The following is a 23,461-nucleotide window of genomic DNA, read 5'->3' on the forward strand; positions in this document are numbered from 1 at the left end:
AAGTCCCGTCCGTGGTTCCAGTGTTAAATCCTGAAAACCAGAAATCCGGAGGGTTTGAAAATGGAAAAGCCGGAAAAGCAGAAAAGGAGAACATTTGTTGGTGAAAATTACAGTATTATTTATTTATTTTATTATTATTTTATATTTATCACGACATGAATTCAGAGAAAGTAGGGAAACCTCTTCCCGAAAGATAAATATAGGTGTGCATTCTGTGACAGTGACAACCTCAAAATATTCCTGGAGAATACGAAAGACAAAGTGCAACCCTTGGTAAGGAGTGGCGTTTATAAATTAAAGAGCGAAAACTGCAGTGCGGCATATGTTGGACAGACGGGGCGCATGTTCGAGAAAAGAGTAGCAGAACATAAAGAGGTGCTACGTAAATTTCAATCTGGAGCAGTCCCATTTTGTGAATTTTGGAAAGAAAACCATGAAAGCGACTTTGTACCAGAGATACTACAGTGAGTCCCCGTTTCACGTCACTTACCGTTCCTGAAAAATGTGACGATAAACGAAATGACGTTAATCGAAGCATAATATCCCATAAGAAACAATGTAAAAAGTGAATATCGGCTCCTAGACCTCACAATTCCTACGCGAAAAAAATGTTAGCGTATCATATCTGGGGCATTTTTTACGGTGGGAATGCCAAACTATCGCATAAACATGAGTTCCTGTCTTCATCGACAACAATAGCAGCATTGACGTAAATCCTTCTCCATTTTTTGTATCTTCCAGCATTTGCTTTTCGGCTTCGCTATGGTGGTCGCCCGGGCGAGCGTCGCCTGGGCATCATCATCGCTGAAACATTGTCGCAGTTACAGGAACCAAAATTATTGTGAACTCGGCAAAAAAAGTTACGACAAAAACTCTTGAGTTCTACACGGAAAAATGCCTTGAAATCACTTTTTAAGGTTCCTGAAAACCATTATTTCAAGTAAAACCTTGCGCACCTACGCAAGAATTCATTTTGCAGAAATTTTCGCCAAAACCGTAGTCGCAATTAAGAATAAACACACCGTTTTACACTTTGCTTAGACTGACTGTATTACCGCCCACAAAACAAACAACCTGCAACGCCCGCCGCTTCGCCTTTTTTTTCGTGTGGATATTGGGGGCCCCTAATTTCGGATATTTAAACTGAAAATGGAAGTGCAGCATCAAGTAAAAGCATGGGAAAAATTCTCTTCGGCGCAAGATATCCATTTAATATACGAAGTAGATTGTCTGCCAATATATAAACGTCGGTCACATTCATACGTGCACATGCGCGATCGTGGCATCGGCCGAAATGTTTGATGGGGTTCAGTCGCAGACGCAATCGCGGTCGCAGTCACTAGTGTGATACCGCGTTAACGAATCCCAAAAATTGGCATTCGTTGGACGTGACAGAGGCTCACCTTTGGTGCTTCCACGCCGGTTCAGATGGTTGCTGCACCGTCTCCACATCAAAGAGTGGGTGTTGGCCAGCAGAAGACTTTGCTACACCCAACTGGGCCCCCGCGGTGATGATCCCAGATACACTGTCCCTCTTCTCACCTGAGCAACAAAAAAAACAACTCGGTTAGTACAGTAAAACCTCAAATCCTGAAAACCAGAAGGTTTAAAAATGGAAAAGCAGAAAAGGAGAAAATTCGGTGGTGTAAATTACCGTATTAGGGCATGATTTCAAAGGAAGTAGGAAACCTCTTCCCAAACGATAAATATAGGGGTGCATTCTATAACAGTGACAACCTCAAAAAATTCCTGGGGAATACAAAAGACAAAGTGCAACCTTTGGAAAGGAGCGGCGTTTATAAATTAACCCTTTTGCTGCTGTCCCATCTCAGAAAACCTTCTCCTCACATGCGGCGAAAAGGTTAAAATGCAGTTCGTTGGGCCATGGAGCAGGTACTTCCAGGATGGGTGTGGTAGACCCTACAAAGGGTCGCAAATCCGGGACCCTTTCCTCGACGAACTCACCCACGCAGGACCGTCTCATCGACCCTACCAGCGGAGTGCCTCCCTCCCCAAAAGTGACCACTCTGCATTTTGATACTCGATCAATCAATCCGATCATCAAAAAATGATTGTTTGCATCACACTCCTGCCAATAAAGCAATCAAGTACGTCTTCGAACCGTGTTTCTGCGATGAAAAATAACGATTTTATTAACTTTGCTAAAAACGTAGCTGCGGACCACCGGCAAATGGCCATTTTAGCAAAGTTAACAAAATCGTTATTTCAAACCACATTGCATTATAGCAAACAAGATGTCGACGTCACAAGTTCACACTCTGACAAGGGTCGTGCTTACCAAGCCACTGTCTGGGTGAAAAACCCCTTACTTTGTCACTGGTCTCTGATGACGAATTTCAAGGCACTGCAGGAACAAGTGACTTTGTATGCAGTCACGCGCACGGGTGCAAAGTTAACCATTTCACTGTTGTTTAATCTCCGAAAACCTTCTCCTCACATGCAGCAAGAATGTTAAAATGCATTTCGTGGGCCCATGGAGCAGGTACTTCAATAATGGGTGTGGTACACCCTCCGGAGGGTCGCTAATCCCGGACCCTATCCTCGACGAGCTCACCCACGCAGTACCGTCTCATCGACCCTACCAGCGGGGGACCCTACCTCCCAAAAAATGTGACCACTCTGACTGCAATTTGAAAATCAACCAATCAATCCGATCATCAAAAAATGATTTGTTTGCATCGCACTCCTGCCAATCAAGCAATCAAGTACGTCTTTGAACCGTGTTCCGTGGTAGTGAACCTCTTTCAGGGTTCCCACACAATCTAAATTATAAAATTCACGGTTTCTTCTAGGTTTTCACGGTCTAAATGTCGTCAAATTCACGGTTTGTAGATAAACCAATACAGGCAGAAATATTGATTACTTAACAATCATCGGCTGAACGTTAGAATTAAGGCAGGCACTCTCTGAAATGACACGAAGACTACTTCATTGCGCAAAATATTCACAGAGAAAAAATCATTCGCCTTGACCGGGATTCGATCCCCCGATTTCTGGTCGAGTGCCTAAACCTATTAACAGAGTTCCCACGCAAATTATACAATAAAATTCACGGTTTTTTTTCTAGGTTTTCACGCTCTAAATGTCATCAAATTCAAGGTTTTCTAGATAAACCATTTTAGGCAGAAATATTGATTACTTGACAATCATCGGCCGAACATTAAAATTAAGGCAGGCACTCTCAGAAATGACACGAAGACTACTTCATTGTGCAAAATATTCACAGAGAAAAAATCATTCGCCTTGACCGGGATTCGATCCCCTGATTTCCGGTTGGAGTGCCTAAACATATTAACAGAGTTCCCACGTAAAGTATACAATAAAATTCACGGTTTTTTCTAGGTTTTCGCGGTCTAAATGTGTTCAAATTCACTGTTTGCAGATAAACCAATGCAGGCAGAAATATTGATTACTTCACAATCATCGGCCGAATGTTAAAATTAAGGCAGGCACTGTCAGAAATGACACAAAGACTACTTCACTGTGCAAAATACTCACAGAGAAAAAATCATTCGCCTTGACCGGGATTCGATCCCCCGATTTCCGGTTGGAGTGCCTAAACATATTAACAGAGTTCCCACGTAAAGTATATAATAAAATTCACAGTTTTTTCTAGGTTTTCAACGTCTAAATGTGTTCAAATTCACGGTTTGTAGATAAACGATTACAGGCAGAAATATTGATTACTTCACAATCATCGCCACACGTTAATATTAAGGCAGGCACACTCAGAAATGACACAAAGACTACTTCACTGTGTAAAATATTCACAGAGAAAAAATCATTCGCCTTGATAGGGATTCGATCCCCCGATTTCCAATCGAGTGCCTAAACATATTAAGACAGTTCCCACGCAAAGTATACAATAAAATCCAAAGTTTCCTCTAGGTTTTCAACGTCTAAATGTCATCAAATTCAAGGTTTTCTAGATAAACCATTTTAGGAAGAAATATTGATTACTTCACAATCATCGGCCGAACATTAAAATTAAGGCAGGCACTCTCAGAAATGACACAAAGACTACTTCACTGTGTAAAATATTCACAGAGAAAAAATCATTCGCCTTGATAGGGATTCGATCCCCCGATTTCCAATCGAGTGCCTAAACATATTAAGACAGTTCCCACGCAAAGTATACAATAAAATCCAAAGTTTCCTCTAGGTTTTCAACGTCTAAATGTCATCAAATTCAAGGTTTTCTAGATAAACCATTTTAGGAAGAAATATTGATTACTTCACAATCATCGGCCCGAACATTAAAATTAAGGCAGGCACTCTCAGAAATGACACAAAGACTACTTCACTGTGCAAAATATTCACAGAGAAAAAAATCATTCACCTTGACCGGGATTCGATCCCCCGATTTCCGGTCGAGTGCCTAAACCTATTAACAGAGTTCCCACGCAAAGTATACAATAAAATCCAAAGTTTCCTCTAGGTTTTCAACGTCTAAATGTCATCAAATTCAAGGTTTTCTAGATAAACCATTTTAGGAAGAAATATTGATTACTTCACAATCATCAGCCGAACATTAAAATTAAGGCAGGCACTCTCAGAAATGACACAAAGACTACTTCACTGTGCAAAATATTCACAGAGAAAAAAATCATTCACCTTGACCGGGATTCGATCCCCCGATTTCCGGTCGAGTGCCTAAACCTATTAACAGAGTTCCCACGCAAAGTATACAATAAAGAAAGATTTCGTGCTTTCCCAGCGAATGGACTTGGTGAAGAGTTCTCGGGATCGCCACCAGGTCTTGGTCATCGAAACGTCGGCAGAGATGAAGTTCCTGACCCAGTAGCGATCCCGAGAACTCTTCACCATATACTCAATAAAATTCACAGTTTTTTCTTGGTTTTCACGGTCTAAATGTCGTCAAATTCACGGTTTGTAGATAAACCATTTTAGGCAGAAATATTGATTACTTAACAATCATCAGCCACACGGCCGATTGTTTTTTGCCTTTTTTATTCTCCACTGCTGATATTCTGCTATGTATCCTCTGCGAGAGCTTTAAAACAAAACGGCTCATGACTAGCACAAGAATCGCATGCGACGGTGCATTCGAAGATAGAATTGAAACTCTTTCCACCCTTATGGGCATGTTGCATTCACTGAAGCCGTTATATAAAATTTCGGATCCATATCCGATGTCTTCCGCGACTTTGAATCCGATGTATCCGATGAAGGGCAATATGCGCGGATATTTGGATCCGAGGTATCCGATCCGACCATCCCTAATTAGAAATGAAGATATCTTGAGTCTCACACCGAATAAGGAGATACATATCTTCTGACCTTTCCATATACAACTTTTGACGTGTTAACGTCACCTGGCATTCTATTCTTAGCATTTCTGAATCTTACTCGAGTGCTACTCATTTCGATAATACGGTGTTCAAGCACGTGAAAACGCGACGGCTAAGTATGAATGCTGGAAATGTGCTGTGTGATGTCATTCTGGTTCCGGCTACCACTGTGTGAGGCCACCTTGGTGCGAGGCTAAGAGTGCCGCTGTGATACAGGCTGCGCTGCGCTAGTAGGTAGCGCTCGGCTTAAATAAGGATTATTAATACCCTATCAAACGAAGGAAACTTTCCGACCTTAGGCAATTGCAATAGGTTATTATTAAGAGATGATTTCCTGAGCTCTGAGCCTCAACCATGCATTGGTAATCTCAATGTAAAACTCCTATCTACTCGTATAGAATCTAGGTCCCTGTGAAGTCACGTTGAGTGGAATCGCATGGGCACCAATCTGACCTTTTCAAATGAGGATAAAATTCACCATTGCCATTCGTCTAAACTGGTATTTCTAAAACCAAATAATTTGTATTTTATGAATACACTAATGGTGGGTAAGGAATTGTGATCAAAGCCTTTCGTTTTCTTCGATGAAGGAAACTACCCTATTGACATGCTCCGTATCTCGGCTTGGACGGGACCACGTCAGTTGACATTCTCTGCGCTGATTGTGCTAACAGTGGCTATCGATAATTAACCCTTAACCAGTGACGTGCAATTCTTGTTACACTACCAGTGACGTGCGGGGTGGGAGACCGCAATAAATCAAAAATTCATAAAATATTGCTACGCCATTTTTATTGTTTTGTTTGATTTTTCTTTGAATGCTTAACTTTTCTAATACTCATATCAAAATTTTTACACTCCCAATACGAACCAATTTGTCATAAAAAGTTGTGATTTGAAGTAGGATCAAAAAACTGATGCCAAAAACACTTGAGTATTAATTATTATATTTAACATAAAAAACCCTAGGATGGGCAGTATCAGAACACACACGAAAAAGATTATAAACTCTCACTCACTAAATTTTCGGTGGCATTACCACCTTCCTCGGAGTTAGGTAAAAGACTGCAGGTAGAGGGTAAAGGATAGCTGAGGGAAGGGGAAATAGAGGGGAGGTAGGGTCCAAAGAGGGGGGGAAAGAAGTGGGTTGAGGCAATTAAGGGATTAGCGGTGGATGTTTAAGCCGGGAGGAAGAAAGTATCAATATTTCGCCAGATTCAAAAAAGGCCATAAATGTTAAAGTTGGAAGGCTAAGTAGTAAGTAGCCATGAAATTTAACCCACTTATTCCTTTTCTTGATGCATTCTTAGTAAGTGATGTGCGGTCTCACAGACCGCAAATCGAGTTCAATTGCAAATTTACAGAAATTAATAAAGGGAACGTTTAATTTTAAGAGTGGGATGTCCTTGTTATGCAAAAATATGAAGCTAACGAGAATTATAGATATTTTGAAATCTTAATTTTGAAAATATTCATAATTTTAGAAATGCAGCGGTCTCTTAGACAGGGTGTAATTAATTAAGGTTAAGGGTGTAATTACCTTTTTGGGGTCCTTCTGGACTGCTGACCGATGCCATACTTGACAGCCTCCTGCGCGGCTTGTTGCCAAGTGACTCCTCCGACACACCCTCTGAAGATCCTCCCTTCTCCAGCATAACTGAACTCTGTGAGGCTGGATGAGGTGCCTGCGAGGCGCTCTTCTTGACGTCGTTCACACCAGAGGCGACCTTCTGTTTCACCTTGCGCGGCCTGCGTCGTGATCTATTGCGGTACGATCTATCACGCCAACCTACGAAAAGAGTTCACAAACATAGAAATTTTGTCAAGAAAGTACTTGTGCAGCCACACGAGTAGCGAAAGACAATTTTCTGCATACAGTAATACTACAATAACATACATTGGAATGATGAAAATCAAATGGATCGACCGAGTTAGTAACGAGGAAGTCCTAAGAAGAGTAGGAGAGAAGAGAAGCCTCACGAAAACCTTAATAAGAAGACGGAACAACCTTATAGGCCACATCTTGAGACAGGATGGCCTGATGAAGACAATCGTCGAAGGACACAAGTGGAAGGCAAGAATGGAAAAGGAAGACCTCGAACAAAATATATGGAACAAGTAAAGAGAGATGTGAAAGAGAAGAAATACGTAGGTGTGAAAAGATTAGCTGATAGGAGAACTGAGTGGAGAGCTGCGTCAAACCAATCCTAGGATTGTTGACCAGTGATGATGATGAGTAATACTGTAACATGGAGATTTCAAAACCTTCTATCTAATCAGTTTGTAGAACAATTGACTTTTCTGCATGATACTTTGAAAGGATCCAATGTTACATACCGTATATGTCTGAATATAGTCCCCCCTTTTTTTCCAGAAATGCCTGTGGTAAAAATAAAGGGGGGACTATATTCAAACGCATTTTTTTTAACTTTTCCTGAAACTGAAGCCTCAAAATTAGGGGGGGGGGGACTATATTTGGAGAAATACAGTAATACAGCGCCGGGCAGAGGTGACGCGGCCGGATCTGCATGAGTAGGCGGCCGGCGCAGAGCACAGATTATTCCATTCTGCGCTTCTAACTGGCAGAATAACAGTATCTGTGCATCGATCCCCTTCGTCATAAACTGTTATTATGCTAAATACAAAATAAGCGTACAAAAATTGTATGTTTTCCCCATATGGGACCACATATGGGGAAATATTTCCTCATGTTTCCACATATAATCGTCGTTTTACTCGTGAACCAAACATCGTACAATATATTCGATATGACCATTCGAAAGAGCATAAAAAATGGGTAAAAGTCAGTACATTTCAAAGAGATCAAACCACTAGTACATGAATGGTAAACATTTGCAAAGGGCGATGGGACAAAAAAATCTCGTCCGCGGTTTTAGTGTTAAATAAAAACGAGCGTGATGCGGCGCCCGCTCCCAGCGGGCTTCCCCCGCTCTTCTCAATGCAGGTCCACAGAGGGATAGCCGCGTCTCCAATTTTAAAATGTAGAAAAAAAAAGGCAGGGTCTTATGTACCAATAGGAATGTTCATGTACAAATTGAGGTCAGAGGACCTCTAAACACAACATTGGCAGTAATTACACTATTCTCTGTTAATATTTGTTCAGCAATTTGCTTAATATTTACAAAAATATTTTGAAAATATCTTACCCTAGAGAATGCTACATAAAGTTGGCCATGAAAGAATACAGGGTCAGGCAGGAATAAGCCAGCTCCTTGCAAAGTCTGACCCTGAGCCTTGTTAATAGTCATCGCATAGGAAACCTTAATGGGAAATTGTCTGCGAGTCTAATTAAAAGGCATGGTGGGATCCGAAGGTGTTCACTGTATTCTTGGGATGAGGACAATCTTACCGGAATCGATTATTATTTTTTTTTATCGATTTTTTTTATTTTAAAAAACCAATTTTAGGAAACAATCGCAATATTTAGGAAGTAAGATATGCCGTCGCATGTTCTCTGGTAGATTCTGTGCATTTTGGTAACCTCACTTGTAGAGTTTGGTTGCGTATAAGTTGAGAAAAATGTATCTATACAGTGGAAATAATGTAGAGGATTTGTTTTAAATGTCTAGATAATTAAGTTAAATTTATTTACGTATGTGAAATATAACTTCATAATTCTCAATACTCTTTTTGCTAGAGAGCTTCAAAGTTATCAAAAATCGCTAAATTCTTTTGCGCTACAAGAACGCCCTCTGACGCAGAATGCGAGTAAGCAGACTCGCTCCATGGCAACAACAAAACAGCAACGACGATAACAAACATCTACGATGATACTGATTCATAACTTGACGGGTATGTGAAAACAGTTGTGAATATTTTAATAGTTCTACGGTGCGTGTATTGCGCAATGGTTGACTCCGACTTCGTAAAGACGCATTCAGGGAACTTTCTGAAGGTAGATTAATTTAGTAATTTTCCAATACTGTAGAAATCGCTGTACATAAGGATGATGAAAAAGTAATAAGCGCTATTTGTCAAGACTGTGCTGCATCTTCCAGCCTGCATACATTCTTTAAACCTGTCAATCATTCAGGATAAATATTTCACATGACTGATGATGAAATTAACGTATAAAAAAATAAATTGTACAGAGAGATACATAGGTTTTTCTAAAAATGGGACAAATAGTCTACTCTCTACTTGCACCACATAAACGTATTGTTTACTGGACTCTCAGATGGAGGATTGTTCACTCACGTGGACCTCTCTTTGGGGTGCTTGTACTCTTTGCCGTTGTTCCCTCCTCGCTGTCCAGCCAGAGGGGGTGCACCGCAACGTCGGGATCGTCTTGCGTCACTTGCGCCGCACCCGCAGAAGAGGACAATCGATCAGTGCTTGTACTCGGTGACGGAGCGATCGGATCCGCCAGCCTCAAGCCCACTGATTCCTTAGCAGAAGAGCTGCGAGACGTCGTACGATTCTCGCTCAGTTCTGGTTTTACCTTCGAAACAGGCTGAAAGATAAATATTAACCCTTATAGTGCGAGCAGGCCGATCCATCAACCCATGGGGTATGGACAAAGAATGCCAAAGGGCATAGAATAGCAGGGTTGATTGATTTAAATCACTTTGATTGAAATCACAATTTAAATCACTTGATTTTCATTTTTTTTAAATCAGGTGATTTAAATCATAACGTGATCTATACGTTTGATTTTTAAAGAGTCAATAAGAAAAGGAAGCTGTAAGTGTACAATTTTGATTTTTATTTCTTAATTAATACAATGAATCGACAGTTATCAGCACAATGGTGGCTCTTAAATAGAATTGAGACTGTAGGAATGCATGTAACATGAAAATTAAAAAAGATGGTTTAGGTTAGAATACTAGTGTATCCGCTGAAAAAAATTTGTTTTCTGATTTAACTTCTAAGCGTAGGCACCATACAAAGTTGCAATTACAGAATTGTTCTAAACTTCATATGCTTTAGAACCGCATAATATAGCACATTTGATACTTCCAATGGCAATTTTATATTATGCTGGTGTAATTTTTAATTTGATACCATTGGCATTTCCATAGTTCTCTCCCCTGATTGACTAAATGTTGTATTAAGTTTAGAGTATGTTGCCTCTTATTGTTTCTGCAAACGATCATTCTCCAATATGCTGCCCAAATAGTTAGTATTGCAAATAACTGAATTTTTGATGAATGGAGAATCATAAAAATCTCATTTAAATCAATAAAATCCGATTTAAATAAAAAAAATCAACAAAAATGATTGTTTTGAAAAAAATCATGATTTTTATCAACCCTGTAGAATAGAATAGAATATTTGCCAAAGGATCAGAGAATAATGAGTATGTACATCGATTCAGATATATGGCAGGTAAATATATATAATGGTTGAACCATCACCAGAGTAATATGGTAATGTCTGCAATGATTTAGATGCATCAAAAATTTGAAATAATAGTAAAATAGTAAAATCAAATACAGTGGGAATGATCGTTAATAAAAAAGACTAAACATTTACAAGTTGTCATACCATAGAAATTCGTTAAATGAGTAGTGTAATTTAGAGGGGAGAAATACCTTCACAGGGTTCCCACTTTAACTACAGTGAGTCCTCGTTTAACGTCACTTACCGTTCCTGAAAAATGTGACGATAAACGAAATGAAGTTAATCGAAGCATAATATCCCATAAGTAACAATGCAAAAAGTGTATATCGGCTCCTAGACCTCACAATTCCTACGCAAAAAAATGTTAGCGTATCGTATCTGGGGCATTTTTTACGGTGGGAATGCCAAACTATCGCATAAATACGAGTTCCTGTCTTCATCGACAGCAATAGCAGCATTAACGTAAATCCTTCTCTATTTTTGTATCTTCCAGCATTTGCTTTTTGGCTTCGCTATGGTGGTCGCCCGGGCGAGCGTCGCCTGGGCATCATCCAAGGCATCATCATCGCTGAAACATCGTCGCAGTTACAGGAACCAAAATTATTGTGAACTCGGCGAAAAAAGTGACGACAAAAACTCAGAGTTCTACACGGAAAAATGCCTTGAAATCACTTTCACCAAAACCATTATGTCAAGTAAAACCTTGTGCACCTACGCAAGAATTCATTTTGCAGAAATTTTCGCCAAAACCGTAGTCGCATTTAAGAATAAACACACCGTTTTACACTTTGCTTAGACTGACTGTATTACCGCCGACAAAACGAACAACCTGCAACGCCCGCCGCTTCGCCTTTTTTTTCGCGGGAAATTTAAAAGACTTGACGTTATCTTGAAGCGTAGGTGCGATAAACCAATGACGGTCTCAAAATTTTCGTGACGTCATCGCGAAATGACGTTAAACGTGGTGACGTAGAACGAGGACTCACTGTACATTATAAAATTCACGGTTTTTTCCAGGTTTTCACAGTCTAAACATCATCAAATTCATGGAGAGATGAGGCATTTTAAGCAGAAATATTGATCATGTATCAATCATCGGCCGCACGTTAACTAAAAATGTAACAAACGCAACTGATGCCTTGAATGCAATCGCAGCAATGACACTGCTATCTCTTATGACATCACCTATCGTTAGCAAAATTCATGTCCGGCCAAAAGGATTTGAGTGGGAAAAGGGAGAGAGCAGGGAAGTGAAGAAGTGCCTGATTTTTTGCCAGGGTTAACGTCTTCCAATCGCAGGCTTAAGGTCAATGTGCTGTCATGGCACACACGGACCAATTAATAGTTGCTCTTTCGAATACACGTGTGCAGAAAAATGCATGGACAGTATCTGCACGTGACTCGACCTTGAAACATGACGGAAATATACAGTGCAACCTCGATATAACGACACCCCACGGTTCACTAATAAACACTCGCCATAGCGAATTGTCGCTTTACCGGATGTGGAGCAAATAATAGCCAAAATACCTGTTGCGAACAGATATACAGGAACGGGAGTGGTGCGGCGACAGATAAACATCTATCCGATAAACGTAAGCATAAATCCAGGCGAAAGGCGATGTTTTTTGCATCACTAAATTTCCTTACTCAAATAACGACTAACTATTCAAACAATTTATGAGCGCCGCACTGAATAAAAGTGATGCAAAGCATTGTTTCGTCAATCATTATATTTATCGAACGACAGTTTACCACATAAATTTGAGACTGAGCACTCCATTAACTTCATTTCTAACAGATCGCTAGCAATTACAGAGGTAAAGGAGTCTTCATGAAAGTCTTCCGGCGATGAAACCCTCGCTATGGCGAGAGCCAACACCGAAAGGGTTTCGTAAAAACGAATTTTTTAACCCGCTTATTATAGGGTCAATTGACGGTGCATCGGCTATCTCTCGTAATAGCGGGGGTGTCGCTATAGCCCGTACTTGCTTTAACGAGGTTCCACTGTTGTTTTTTTTTTTTTAATCCGTCTATCGTAGATCTACCATCAAGTTTGAGAGATTTCTAAGGTTTTATGACGAAATTCACGGCTATTTCCAGGTTTTTTCACGGTACACAAAATTCACGGCTTATTCACGGTTTTAAGGTTTTCACGGTTGAGTGGGAACCCTGTACACTCACACCCAGGGATGTTGCACCCAGGGATTAAACCAAGAAAGGGCATAGCCGAGTAAGAGATTGAAAAGTCCCCCCTCACGGATTCTTCCCAGACTTGGGGCATAGGATTTGGCAGGGGAAAAACAGCAAAAAATGCCCAAAATGGCATATTTTTTTTTTTTTTCGGGGTGTTCCACCCCCTAAATGTTTTTTTTTCATTGCATTAGCCGAAAGGTATTTAAATACTCCTTCGAAACACATTTTTTAATTGTGGCCCTCTCAAAAATATTTTATGAAAACTAGCGATTGAAATTTTCAAATCGACGCCATTTCTCCTTACGCCCCTGAAAAGTTGTGAAAAAAAATTGGGCATATGCTCCATTAAGAAAGCCATAAAATGGCGCAAATTGCATTGAAAAATATGCTTTCTATATCGAGATATTTAAAAAAGAGTGGAAATCAAAATTTCGAGCTAGCCGGCCCTGGTGGGCCTCTAGCGGGCTGGAAGTGTGGGGAGGTTAGTCCTATTTGAACCCCATGCATGATTTGATGCCCCAAGTCTGGGAAAAATTTGTGAGGGGGGACTTTTCAATCTCTTACTCGGCTATGCCCTTTGGGTATATATATTGGTATGGTTAATTTCTTGGTTTAGTCTTGACAATGCTGCAGTGCAGCGAAACATGTCGACTCTATAGTTAAATAAATTTTTGTGAGGAAAGTGCAAAGTGTTTCACTTCATATCTCATAATGGATCTCCACAAAGTATCTGCCTCATCCATCCAATTCAAACCACAGCTGGATTACCGGGAGAGTCTGCTGTATCGAAATTTTACTGTCTAATACAATGCATGCCACCATTTTCTGCCTCGCCACGTGGTGGGCAGTAAACAATAGGATCTCCACCATGTTGGGTTCCGAGCAACAATCCGTATAGGTGGGGAGGTGGCAGTCGACAATAGGAGAGAGAGGGAGAGAAGGCGGTGGAAGCAAAGCCGTAGGGGACTCCGGCAATAGTAACGCTACGAGACAGACGTGTGCCTGAGGTGCTCTGAGATTGCCTGGAGGGGTATTGCATCTTACAAGGGGAATACACGACCTTCGGGCGGCCGATTGAGCTCAAATTTTCTGATTCGATAGATCACGGCTATCAATTAACACCTTGAGTGCGGCATGACGTGATATCACGTCATGGTGCGCTATCCTCTGGTGCTGATGACGTGATATCACGTCATGCGTACCCCGAGGGTTCCGGCCCTCCGTGAGTGCTCGGTTAAGTTCTATTATGACATTTTGCCCCCCTAAGTTGCTCAGCAGGGATCTAGGAGCGCATTTGTGGACGCCGTTTCAAGCAACCTTTCCTGGGAGGATCGGGAGAAATTTTTTCTTTTATCTTAAGGTAAGCCAATTTCCATTCATTTCCCCCCCTGTATTTTATGCTATTATTTTTATTTCTCTCTATGAATGCGTGAGTATGACAAATTTTATTTGAGTTTTATTTTACAAATCATAAGTATTTACTATCACAATTACGATGGGCAAGCAATAAGTAATAATTCACGTTTCATTTTGAAGCCTAGGAGAGTGGTATAAATTTAAGTATATAGTTGTTAAGTAATATTAACTTCACAACTGGTTTTGACTTTCGTTTCGTTTCACTTGCCATCCCTGGAAGATAAGAAGCAATCCTCATACCTCTGCAACCAGCATGCTTTCCGGTAGTACCCATTTCTTATTCTTTAAGAAGCGTCCGTGGCGATCTCGCTTGAGCGAGGCATTCAACGATCCCAACTCCTTGGGAGGTGACGCCTTCTCCTCGCTTTTAGGTGAAACAGCGACAATACCAACCTCCTCCTTCGAACCCTGGAAAACAGGAAACTCAATTACACACCATAGTCGAGCCAAAGAAAAACCGTCAAATATGTAATGATTAGAAATACGTGAAAATCGCACTTTCATTTTTGTTTTATCGCACTTTCAATAACAGTTTATCGCATTTTGTAGTGTCTTTTACTTTTATTTTCATAATGAGGTAGATGACGATTACCGTACATGTCTGCATATAGTCCCCCCTTTTTTTCCAAAAATGCCCATGACAAAAGTTAAGGGAGGGGGCTATATTCAAACCCATTTTTTTAATTTTTTCCCGAAACTCAAGCCTCAAAATTAAGGCGGGGGTGGGGGGGAATATATTCAGAGGCAGTGGCACAGCGAGGGGGGATTTTTTGGGGATAAAACCAGAGAAATTCTTAAGTTTAATCCATTTTACTTATTTGGTTCAGCACAGTGAAACCTCGATATAACGACACCCCACGGTGCACTAATAAACACTCGCTATAGCGAATTGTCGCTTAACCGGAGGTGGAGCAAATAATAGCCAATATACCTGTTGCGAACAGATATACAGGAACAGGAGTGGTGCGGCGACAGATAAACATCTATCCGATAAACGTAAGCATAAATCCAGACGAAAGGCGATGTTTTTTTGCATCACTAAATTTCCTTACTCAAATAACGACTAACTATTCAAACAATTTATAAGCGCCGCACTCAATAAAAATCATGCAAAGCATTGTTTTGTCAATCATTATATTTATCGAACGACAGTTTACCACATAAATTTGAGACTGAGCACTCCATTAACTTCATTTCTAGCAGATCGCTAGCAATTACAGAGGTTAAGGAGTCTTCATGAAAGTCTTCCGGCGGTGAAACCCTCGCTATGGCGAGAGCCAACACCGAAAGGGTCTCGTAAAAACGAATTCTTTAACACGCTTTTTATAGGGTAAATTGACGGTGCATCGGCTATCTCTCGTAATAGCGGGGGTGTCGCTATAGCCCGTACTCGCTTTAACGAGGTTCCACTGTATTACTTACAGATTTGTGTTAGGATTAATCAAATATCCCTCAGAAAGCCGTAAAACTCGCCATTATTCTTAAAATTATTCTGGAGGAGGGCCCCCCACAACTCCTGCTTACCCTGATAGGTATGCAATATCCCCACGCCCATACTTATTAGTTACCCTAAAACCCCCCCTAGCCTTAATTCCTAGTTGCGCCCCTGTTCGGAGGGGGACTGAATTTGGATAAATACAGGGGAGGAGGGGTTTTTGGGGATAAACCCCCCCAGAGCTCAGAGAAATGTTTAAGTTTAATCCATTTTACTTATTTGGTTCAGTATTACTTATAGAATAGTGTTTGAATTAATCAAATATCTCTCAGCAAGCCGTAAAACTCGCCATTTTGAGCCATTATTCTTAAAATTTTTCTGGAGGAGGGCCATGGCAACTCCTGCTTACCCTGGTGGGTATGCAATACCCCCACACCCATAAGTATTAGTTGTGCCTAAACACCCCCCCCCTCTAGCCTTAATTTCTAGCTGCGCCCCTGTTCAGAGGGGGACTATATTCGGAGGGGGACTTTAATCGGAGGAATACGGTAAATGTAGTGAAACACAGTTATATGACAAAATACAGAATATTTTAAATAATTATGCTGTAGAACAATAATAAATAAAGGAATAAGACGTACAGTGGCGGAGGTGTAGCCACTCGCCCACTTGTAGTTCGCGGCCACGTAGAGTCCCAGCCAACTAGCAGCTGGCCAGTCGCTCACATGCTTTAAAGCCGTGAGTGTCGGCGGAGCATTTAAACTGCGCTCGGCACAAAATGTACGAATTTTGCCATAGAAAAGGCAAATTTGCGTAAAAATATCATAAAAGTCCAGTCATCGCATCTATAACGCATCTCTAGTAATGATATACATAACTTTATTCCACTCATATGCAATAGGGTAGTTTCCTTCATCAAAGAAAATGAAAGGCATTGATTGCGATTCGTTACCCACCATTGGTGTATTCATAATATACAAATTATTTCGTTTTAGAAATCCCTGTTTAGACGAATGACAATGGTCAATTTTAACTGCATTTGAAAAAGCCCATATTGGCACCCATGTGATGCCACTCCATGTGACGTCACAAGGACCTGGTTTCTATATGAGTAGATGAGAGTTGTACATCGTCTGAAATTACCAATGCATGCATGAGGCACAGAGCTCAGGGAAACATGTCTTAATAATCACCTACTAAAACTAGCTAAGATCGAAAAGTTTTCTTCGTTTGATAAGGTATTAATAATCCTTATTTAAGCCTAGCGCTACCTGTTAGCAGGGTACTCAGCTACCTGCTAGCAGCCTGCATCGTATCAGCGCTCAAAGCCTCGCCCCAAGGTCACCTCACACGGTGGAAGCGGGAACCAGACTGACGTCACACGGGGTTTTCCCGGCATTCATACTTAGCTGTCGAATTTTCGCGTGCTTGAAAATTTTCACTTTTCATTTAATCGCAAAAAAAATATATTGTCATTTAAAAATCTAAAAGCGTGAAATACATACTCCAGGAGTAATAATCTTTCGATTTAGGCAATTAAAAATAATAGGAAACCACCCTAATATCCAAATCCCAATACAATAACCCAAATAGCCCAAATTCCCCATTGCTGTGGGACTCGAAGCTCAGCGTACCTGCATCAAGGTAGTGTTTGGACTACTGCATCCGGCTCTGGCAAGCAATGGGCATCAAACTTTTTAACAGACCACCCACTCGAGTTAAAAACAGTAAATCTTTGTATTAATTTAAACATAATGTTCAAATTTTCATTTGGGAGAAAATGTTCTACTCTGTGAACAAATACTTATACGCCTAATTCAAACTGAATGATAATGTATCACCTTTGCGCTCCATATATCTTTTGTGGTAGTACAGTGGAAGCCCGGTTTTACGAGTATGGCTTTTACGAGAATCACGTTTTTGCGAGTGATAGTGGCCTACGTATTACATGTAAAATAAATCAGATTTAGCGAGGTCAAATAGTTCCTTCCACTTTGTACGCTCGGTTTTACGACAGACATTTCTCGAGGGCAATGTACCGCTGAGCAAGCATTAACTATTATGTTTTGTATTATCTGTTTATTAAGGCAGTTTTACACGGTACACGGAATTGCGCAATCTGACGTACGTGCGAAGGTGCAATCAAAATTGCGTCGTGTAAAGCGGTGAATAGGGTGGTTTCCTGTTATTTTTTTATTGCTTTAATCGAAAGATTATTACTCCTGGAGTACGTACTTCACGCTTTTAGATTTTTAAATGACAACATCTATTTTTCGCAATTAAATGAAAAGTGAAAATTTTCAAGCGCACGAAAACGCGACGCTTAGGTATGAATGCCGGGAAATATCTCCGTACGTCGTATTTCTGGTTCCCCCTCCCGCCCGGTGAGGTGACCTTGAGGCGAGGCTTAGCGCTGATACGTCGCAGGATGCTAGCGGATAGCTGAGCACCTTGCTGGATGGTAGCGCTTGGCTTAAAAAAGGTTTATTAATACCTTATCAAATGAAGAAAACTTTCCGAACTTAGCCAGTTTTAATAGGTGATTATTAAGACATGTTTCCCTGAGCTCTGTGCCTCATGCATGCATTGGTAATCTCAGACTATATAAAACTCCTATCCTCTCGTGTAGAAACTAGGTCCCTGTGACGTCATGCGGAGTGGAATCGCATGGGCGCCAATCTGGCCTTTTTCAAATGAGGATAAAATTGACCCTTGCCATTCGTCTAAACCGGTATTTCAAAAACCAAATAATTTGTGTATTATGAATACAGTAATGGTGGGTAACGAATCGCAATCAATGCCTTTCGTTTTCTTTGATGAAGGAAACTACCCTATTGCTAGAACGCAAGCGAGAATGCGTGGATGCGAGACGGCAAAACAGCCCCTGTTCTAATTTTGTTCATGCATCCGCGTAAATCCACGTAATTTTAGAAATTTTGCAGCTCTAACCTGCACAATTCCGTGCCCACAATCATTCAGTGCAGACCACATCAATTGATGTGCTCCGCATTTAATGTGTTAAAAGAAAATGTTAGCGCCAAAATTTAGATTCAATAACTTCTATCATACGCTGGACGAAGCAATTTGATTCAATCATCAATAATCTATTGTTCATTTCATATCTATTCCCAAGTGAGGGGCCCATTTTCAGCACGTCTACAGTGATTTAGCAGTGAATAAAAGCACAGTAAGTCATTGGGCAACACCGTTATCATCATCGCCACTACAGGCGGGCCACTACGCAGGCATATCCTTCAAGGCAGCATCAAGCCATAGCATTGAATGGAGATTACTTTTAAAAATAGCACTGCATAGGTAAAAGATTGAGAAATAATGTGGTATATTCAAATGCTGAATAATAAACAACCCATGATAAAAAGAAGAACACAATGGTAATTTCCACACTTTTAATGTCACAACTCAGCAACCGACCATGGTTTCAACACGAAAGTGTCATTTTCAAGGTGAAAAAACCCAGTACTCTCTCGGTATATATACCCAGGCCAAGGTAAGAGGTGGGGGCATATGGAATTAGGTGTGGGGGAGTGGGAGGGGAAACGGTTTTGGTGAACAAGTGAGTGAAGGACGAAAACATACATCGAGTGGATCGGAGTGAAGGTCAGGGTTTTGACGTCATGGGGATGCATTTTAACAAAAGGAGAGTCAGTACAAAATAAAACGTCATTACAAAGTCCATCCGGGCTATTGGCAATTTCGAATTTTTCTGCATAAAATCTAGTTTAAGCCCTTTGTCAATAAAATGTAAAATGTGTACGTCAAAATTGCTAAAATGGTTACAGAGGCATAAATGATTAGCGAAACAACATTTCCCGTCATTGCATATAAAACTTTTTCTATGTTCCTTCACTCTGTCTTTGAACTTTCTTCCAGTCTGACCAACATAACAAATTCCACAATCGTCACATTTTCATTTATATACTCCACTTTTGTCCATTCGATTATATTTGTCCTTAGAATTAAATAAAATCTTGTCAAGTGTCATAGGGTTATAAAATGATACATTGCAATTTTTTTAGGGAAGACATAGCGGGTAATACTTATCGTCATCTTCCTAATAAACAACCCCTTTTTCAGAAAAAAGTGCTGCATGAGTTACTGTACTATCGATTGTGGAAATATCAGAGTACTTACGAGGCATAGGATGTTGTCGTCATCGTCGATGGTCTCCACATCGAGATCTGATGCCTCGGAGTGCAGAGGACTGGCAACGACCAGTATCTAGAAACAGGAGATACAATTCTTAGTATGCAAAGAAAAACTCTAAAAAAAACCGTAAGACTTCTAAGAATATACAGTGCAACCTCGATATAACGACACCCCACGGTGCACTAATAAACACTCGCTATAGCGAATTGTCGCTTTACCGGAGGTGGAGCAAATAATAGCCAATATACCTGTTGCGAACAGATATACAGGAACAGGAGTGGTGCGGCGACAGATAAACATCTATCCGATAAACGTAAGCATAAATTCAGACGAAAGGCGATGTTTTTTTGCATCACTAAATTTCGTTACTCAAATAACGACTAACTATTCAAACAATTTATAAGCGCCGCACTGAATAAAAATCATGCAAAGCATTGTTTCGTCAATCATTATATTTATCGAACGACAGTTTACCACATAAATTTGAGACTGAGCACTCCATTAACTTCATTTCTAACAGATCGCTAGCAATTACAGAGGTTAAGGAGTCTTGATGAAAGTCTTCCGGCGGTGAAAACCTCGCTATGGCGAGAGCCAACACCGAAAGGGTCTCGTAAAAACGAATTTTTTAACACGCCTATTATAGGGTCAATTGACGGTGCATCGACTATCTCTCGTAATAGCGGGGGTGTCGCTATAGCTCGTACTCGCTTTAACGAGGTTCCACTGTACTTCACTTAAAATTATGACTAACACATTATAAGCCAGAAACCGGGTGTTGAACTGGCAAAAGTTTATGTGAAATGAATTTGAAATATAAGATTTTGATATTTCAGGCTGGATCACGCATTCATGAATAATTCATGCATAATTCCAGGGACTAATAATTCATTTAAGACACGGTCTCCGGCATTACTTTGTGGAACTGCTTCATCATGAAATAAAAATACTTTAAATACACCAAAGGATGAAGTTCGCCATGAAAAAATATTTGACTTAGCCGAGATTCGAACCCGGATATCCCGGTTGCCGGTCAGGTGTGTTAGGTTACACCACCAAAATGGCTTGGTGGTGTAACTGGTTGACTGGCTACGAGGGCTATTGGATGTATATGTTCCTCACCTCATCCTCCTCTTCCTCCTCCTTCTTGACGGTCACTTCATCCTCCACAGGAATCTCTATTATCTCCACCTCTGATGACTCCTCCTTGATTGAGCTAGAGCATACCTATGAAAAAGACAAAATAAAACGATTATTTTTCATCCCAAGATTACAAACAGTGTCGGTGCGTGCATATACGCATGCTAGCAGATAGATAGATAGATCAGGGTTGATTGATTTAAATCACTTTGATTTAAATCGCGATTATTTCTTAATTAATACAATGAATCGACAGTTATCAGCACAATGGTGGCTCTTAAATATAAATGATACTGTAGGAATGCATGTAACATTAGAATTTAAAAAAATGGCTTTGGTTAGAATACTAGAGTATGTATCTGTTGAAAAAAAATTGTTTTCTGATTTAACTTGTAAGCGTAGGCACCATACAAAGTTGCAATTACAGAATTATTCTAAGCTTCATATGCTTTAGAACCGCATGATATAGCACATTTGATACTTCCAATAGCAATTTTATATTATGCTGGTGTAATTTTTAATTTGATACCATTGGCATTTCCATAGTTTTCTCCCCTGATTGACTAAATGTTGTATTAAGTTTAGAGTATGTTGCCTCTTATTGTTTCTGCAAACGATCATCCTCCAATATGCTGCCCAAATAGTTAGTTTGGCAAATAACTGAATTTTTGATGAATGGAGAATCATAAAAATCTCATTTAAATCAATATAATCCAATTTAAATCAATAAAATCCGATTCAAATAAAAAAAATCAACAAAAATGATTTTTTTTTTTAAATCATGATTTTTATCAACCCTGAGATAGATAGATTCGTTGATGCCGTGGGGGGGGGGGGGGGTCTGCTCCCGGGGCACTTAGACCTGTAGGTCCATTGTGCCAACCACCGATAATGGATCACCCAAAGAGGCCAATGTCCTTAGCGAAGGATAAAAGGTCCGCAATGGGAAGATCTCTTACTTCCTTGGGCTCTATAAAAGGTGAGCCCAGGTGTCTATATCGAGTCCTCATGATTGCGGAACCCTCAAATATTAGATGGGTAGTTGGTTCCTCTCCCATCTCACACCATCTGCACCCATCTGAGTCCGTTACCCCCCAGCAGGTGCATGTGCCTCACTACGTGATAGTGTCCCGTAAGCAGGCCTACTACCGTCCGCAATTGACTTCTGACGCATGTTAGCAAGTGCACACCCAAACATGAATGAATTATGATAGAAAACTATTCCTTTACAAAGAGAAAGATAAAAATCCTGTCTACATATGGATGAAATATGAAGCTCTGATCACTAAAGCTATCGCTATCTCCTTGGCAAATTCACCGCTCTACAAGTGCGCGATCCCATGGCATCGCGCAGGGCGCATATTCGGTCTAGGACGGAATCTCCAAAATACGGCCTGTGAAGGGCTTTCTTCCGGCCTGCGCACTCGTTTCAAGTAGTGCGCGATTCTCGCTCGTTTAACTCTGTTAGACGCCACTAGGAGCATTGTAGCACTGTACTACACATCAATGTCGCCTTCAACTGTTTGTAAATAAAAAATATGCCACCGGATACTTCAGTAGACGTTGGCGTATCGAATACTTCAGTCATCGGCAAATTTGCTATCTGGCCCGCGGGTCGATTTGGAACTTGGAATGTGGCCCTCGTGGCCTAGTAAATCGGAGACCCCTGGTCTAGGCGATCGCTTGTGGTGCTTGGGTGGGATGAGGTAAGTGGGGGGGCATGCCATGTTCAAATGGGTGTCGGGAGCAGACTCAACACAATGCGAGAGCGCATGCTCATATTTGGAGAGAAACTCTCAGGTAGTGTAGCTGCCACCTACACTACCTGCACCCAGGATCCTAGTCCGTCAATTGCATCCAGTGCCATTTAGCAACATTCATTTGAAATTCATGTTAAAAACGCTTTTTTCGTGTGGTTCTAGCCGCTATTTGCTGTATTTGCTGCTTTTTATACTACGTTGTGAGTCTGAAATCTATTTGTTGTAAAGTTTTTAATCACTCTAACTCATCGTATACCTGCTCTAATGCACACCCTGGCTAAATTACCACCAGCCGCCACTGTTTACGAACACTATTGCCATAAAATAATCTGTACACGGCCCAAAATGCACAAGTGAGGGTAGCAGACGGTGAATCTGGTTGGTCAAGCATTTGCCGGGGAGTGAGGCAAGGCTGTCCTCTATCGCCAATGCTCTTTAACGTGTACCCTGAGATGGTAAGGGAAGCACGGGATGAGTTAGAAGCTGGAGTAAAAGTGGGAGGAGTGATGTTAAAATCAGTGAGATTCGCGGATGATCAGGCGTTGATTTGCCAGTCAGCGATGGGGCTTCAGGCTTTAGTGGCTGCGTTACACGAGCATTGTGAGGAATATGGGATGAGGATTAATCACAAGATGACCAAGGTTATGCGG

General features: G+C 40.7%; 2 protein-coding genes across 3 annotated transcripts in view; both read right to left on the reverse strand.

Moving 5' to 3' along the window:
* LOC124172999 overlaps positions 1–23,461 on the reverse strand; it is a 248,523-nt gene that overhangs the window by 76,383 nt on the left and 148,679 nt on the right. The gene's annotated exons all lie outside the window — the stretch shown is intronic.
* LOC124172996 (hypermethylated in cancer 2 protein-like) overlaps positions 1,404–23,461 on the reverse strand; it is a gene marked incomplete at its 3' end in the record, with an annotated part of 65,521 nt that continues 43,463 nt past the window's right edge. For both annotated transcript variants that reach the window (XM_046552529.1, XM_046552528.1), the window contains 6 exon segments: positions 1,404–1,542; positions 6,874–7,122; positions 9,552–9,807; positions 14,550–14,717; positions 19,897–19,983; positions 21,034–21,138. In XM_046552529.1, coding sequence (XP_046408485.1) covers positions 1,404–1,542; positions 6,874–7,122; positions 9,552–9,807; positions 14,550–14,717; positions 19,897–19,983; positions 21,034–21,138 — 1,004 coding nt within the window.

The sequence above is a fragment of the Ischnura elegans genome, assembly GCF_921293095.1.
Source record: "Ischnura elegans chromosome 13 unlocalized genomic scaffold, ioIscEleg1.1 SUPER_13_unloc_3, whole genome shotgun sequence".
Lineage (NCBI taxonomy): Eukaryota > Metazoa > Arthropoda > Insecta > Odonata > Coenagrionidae > Ischnura > Ischnura elegans.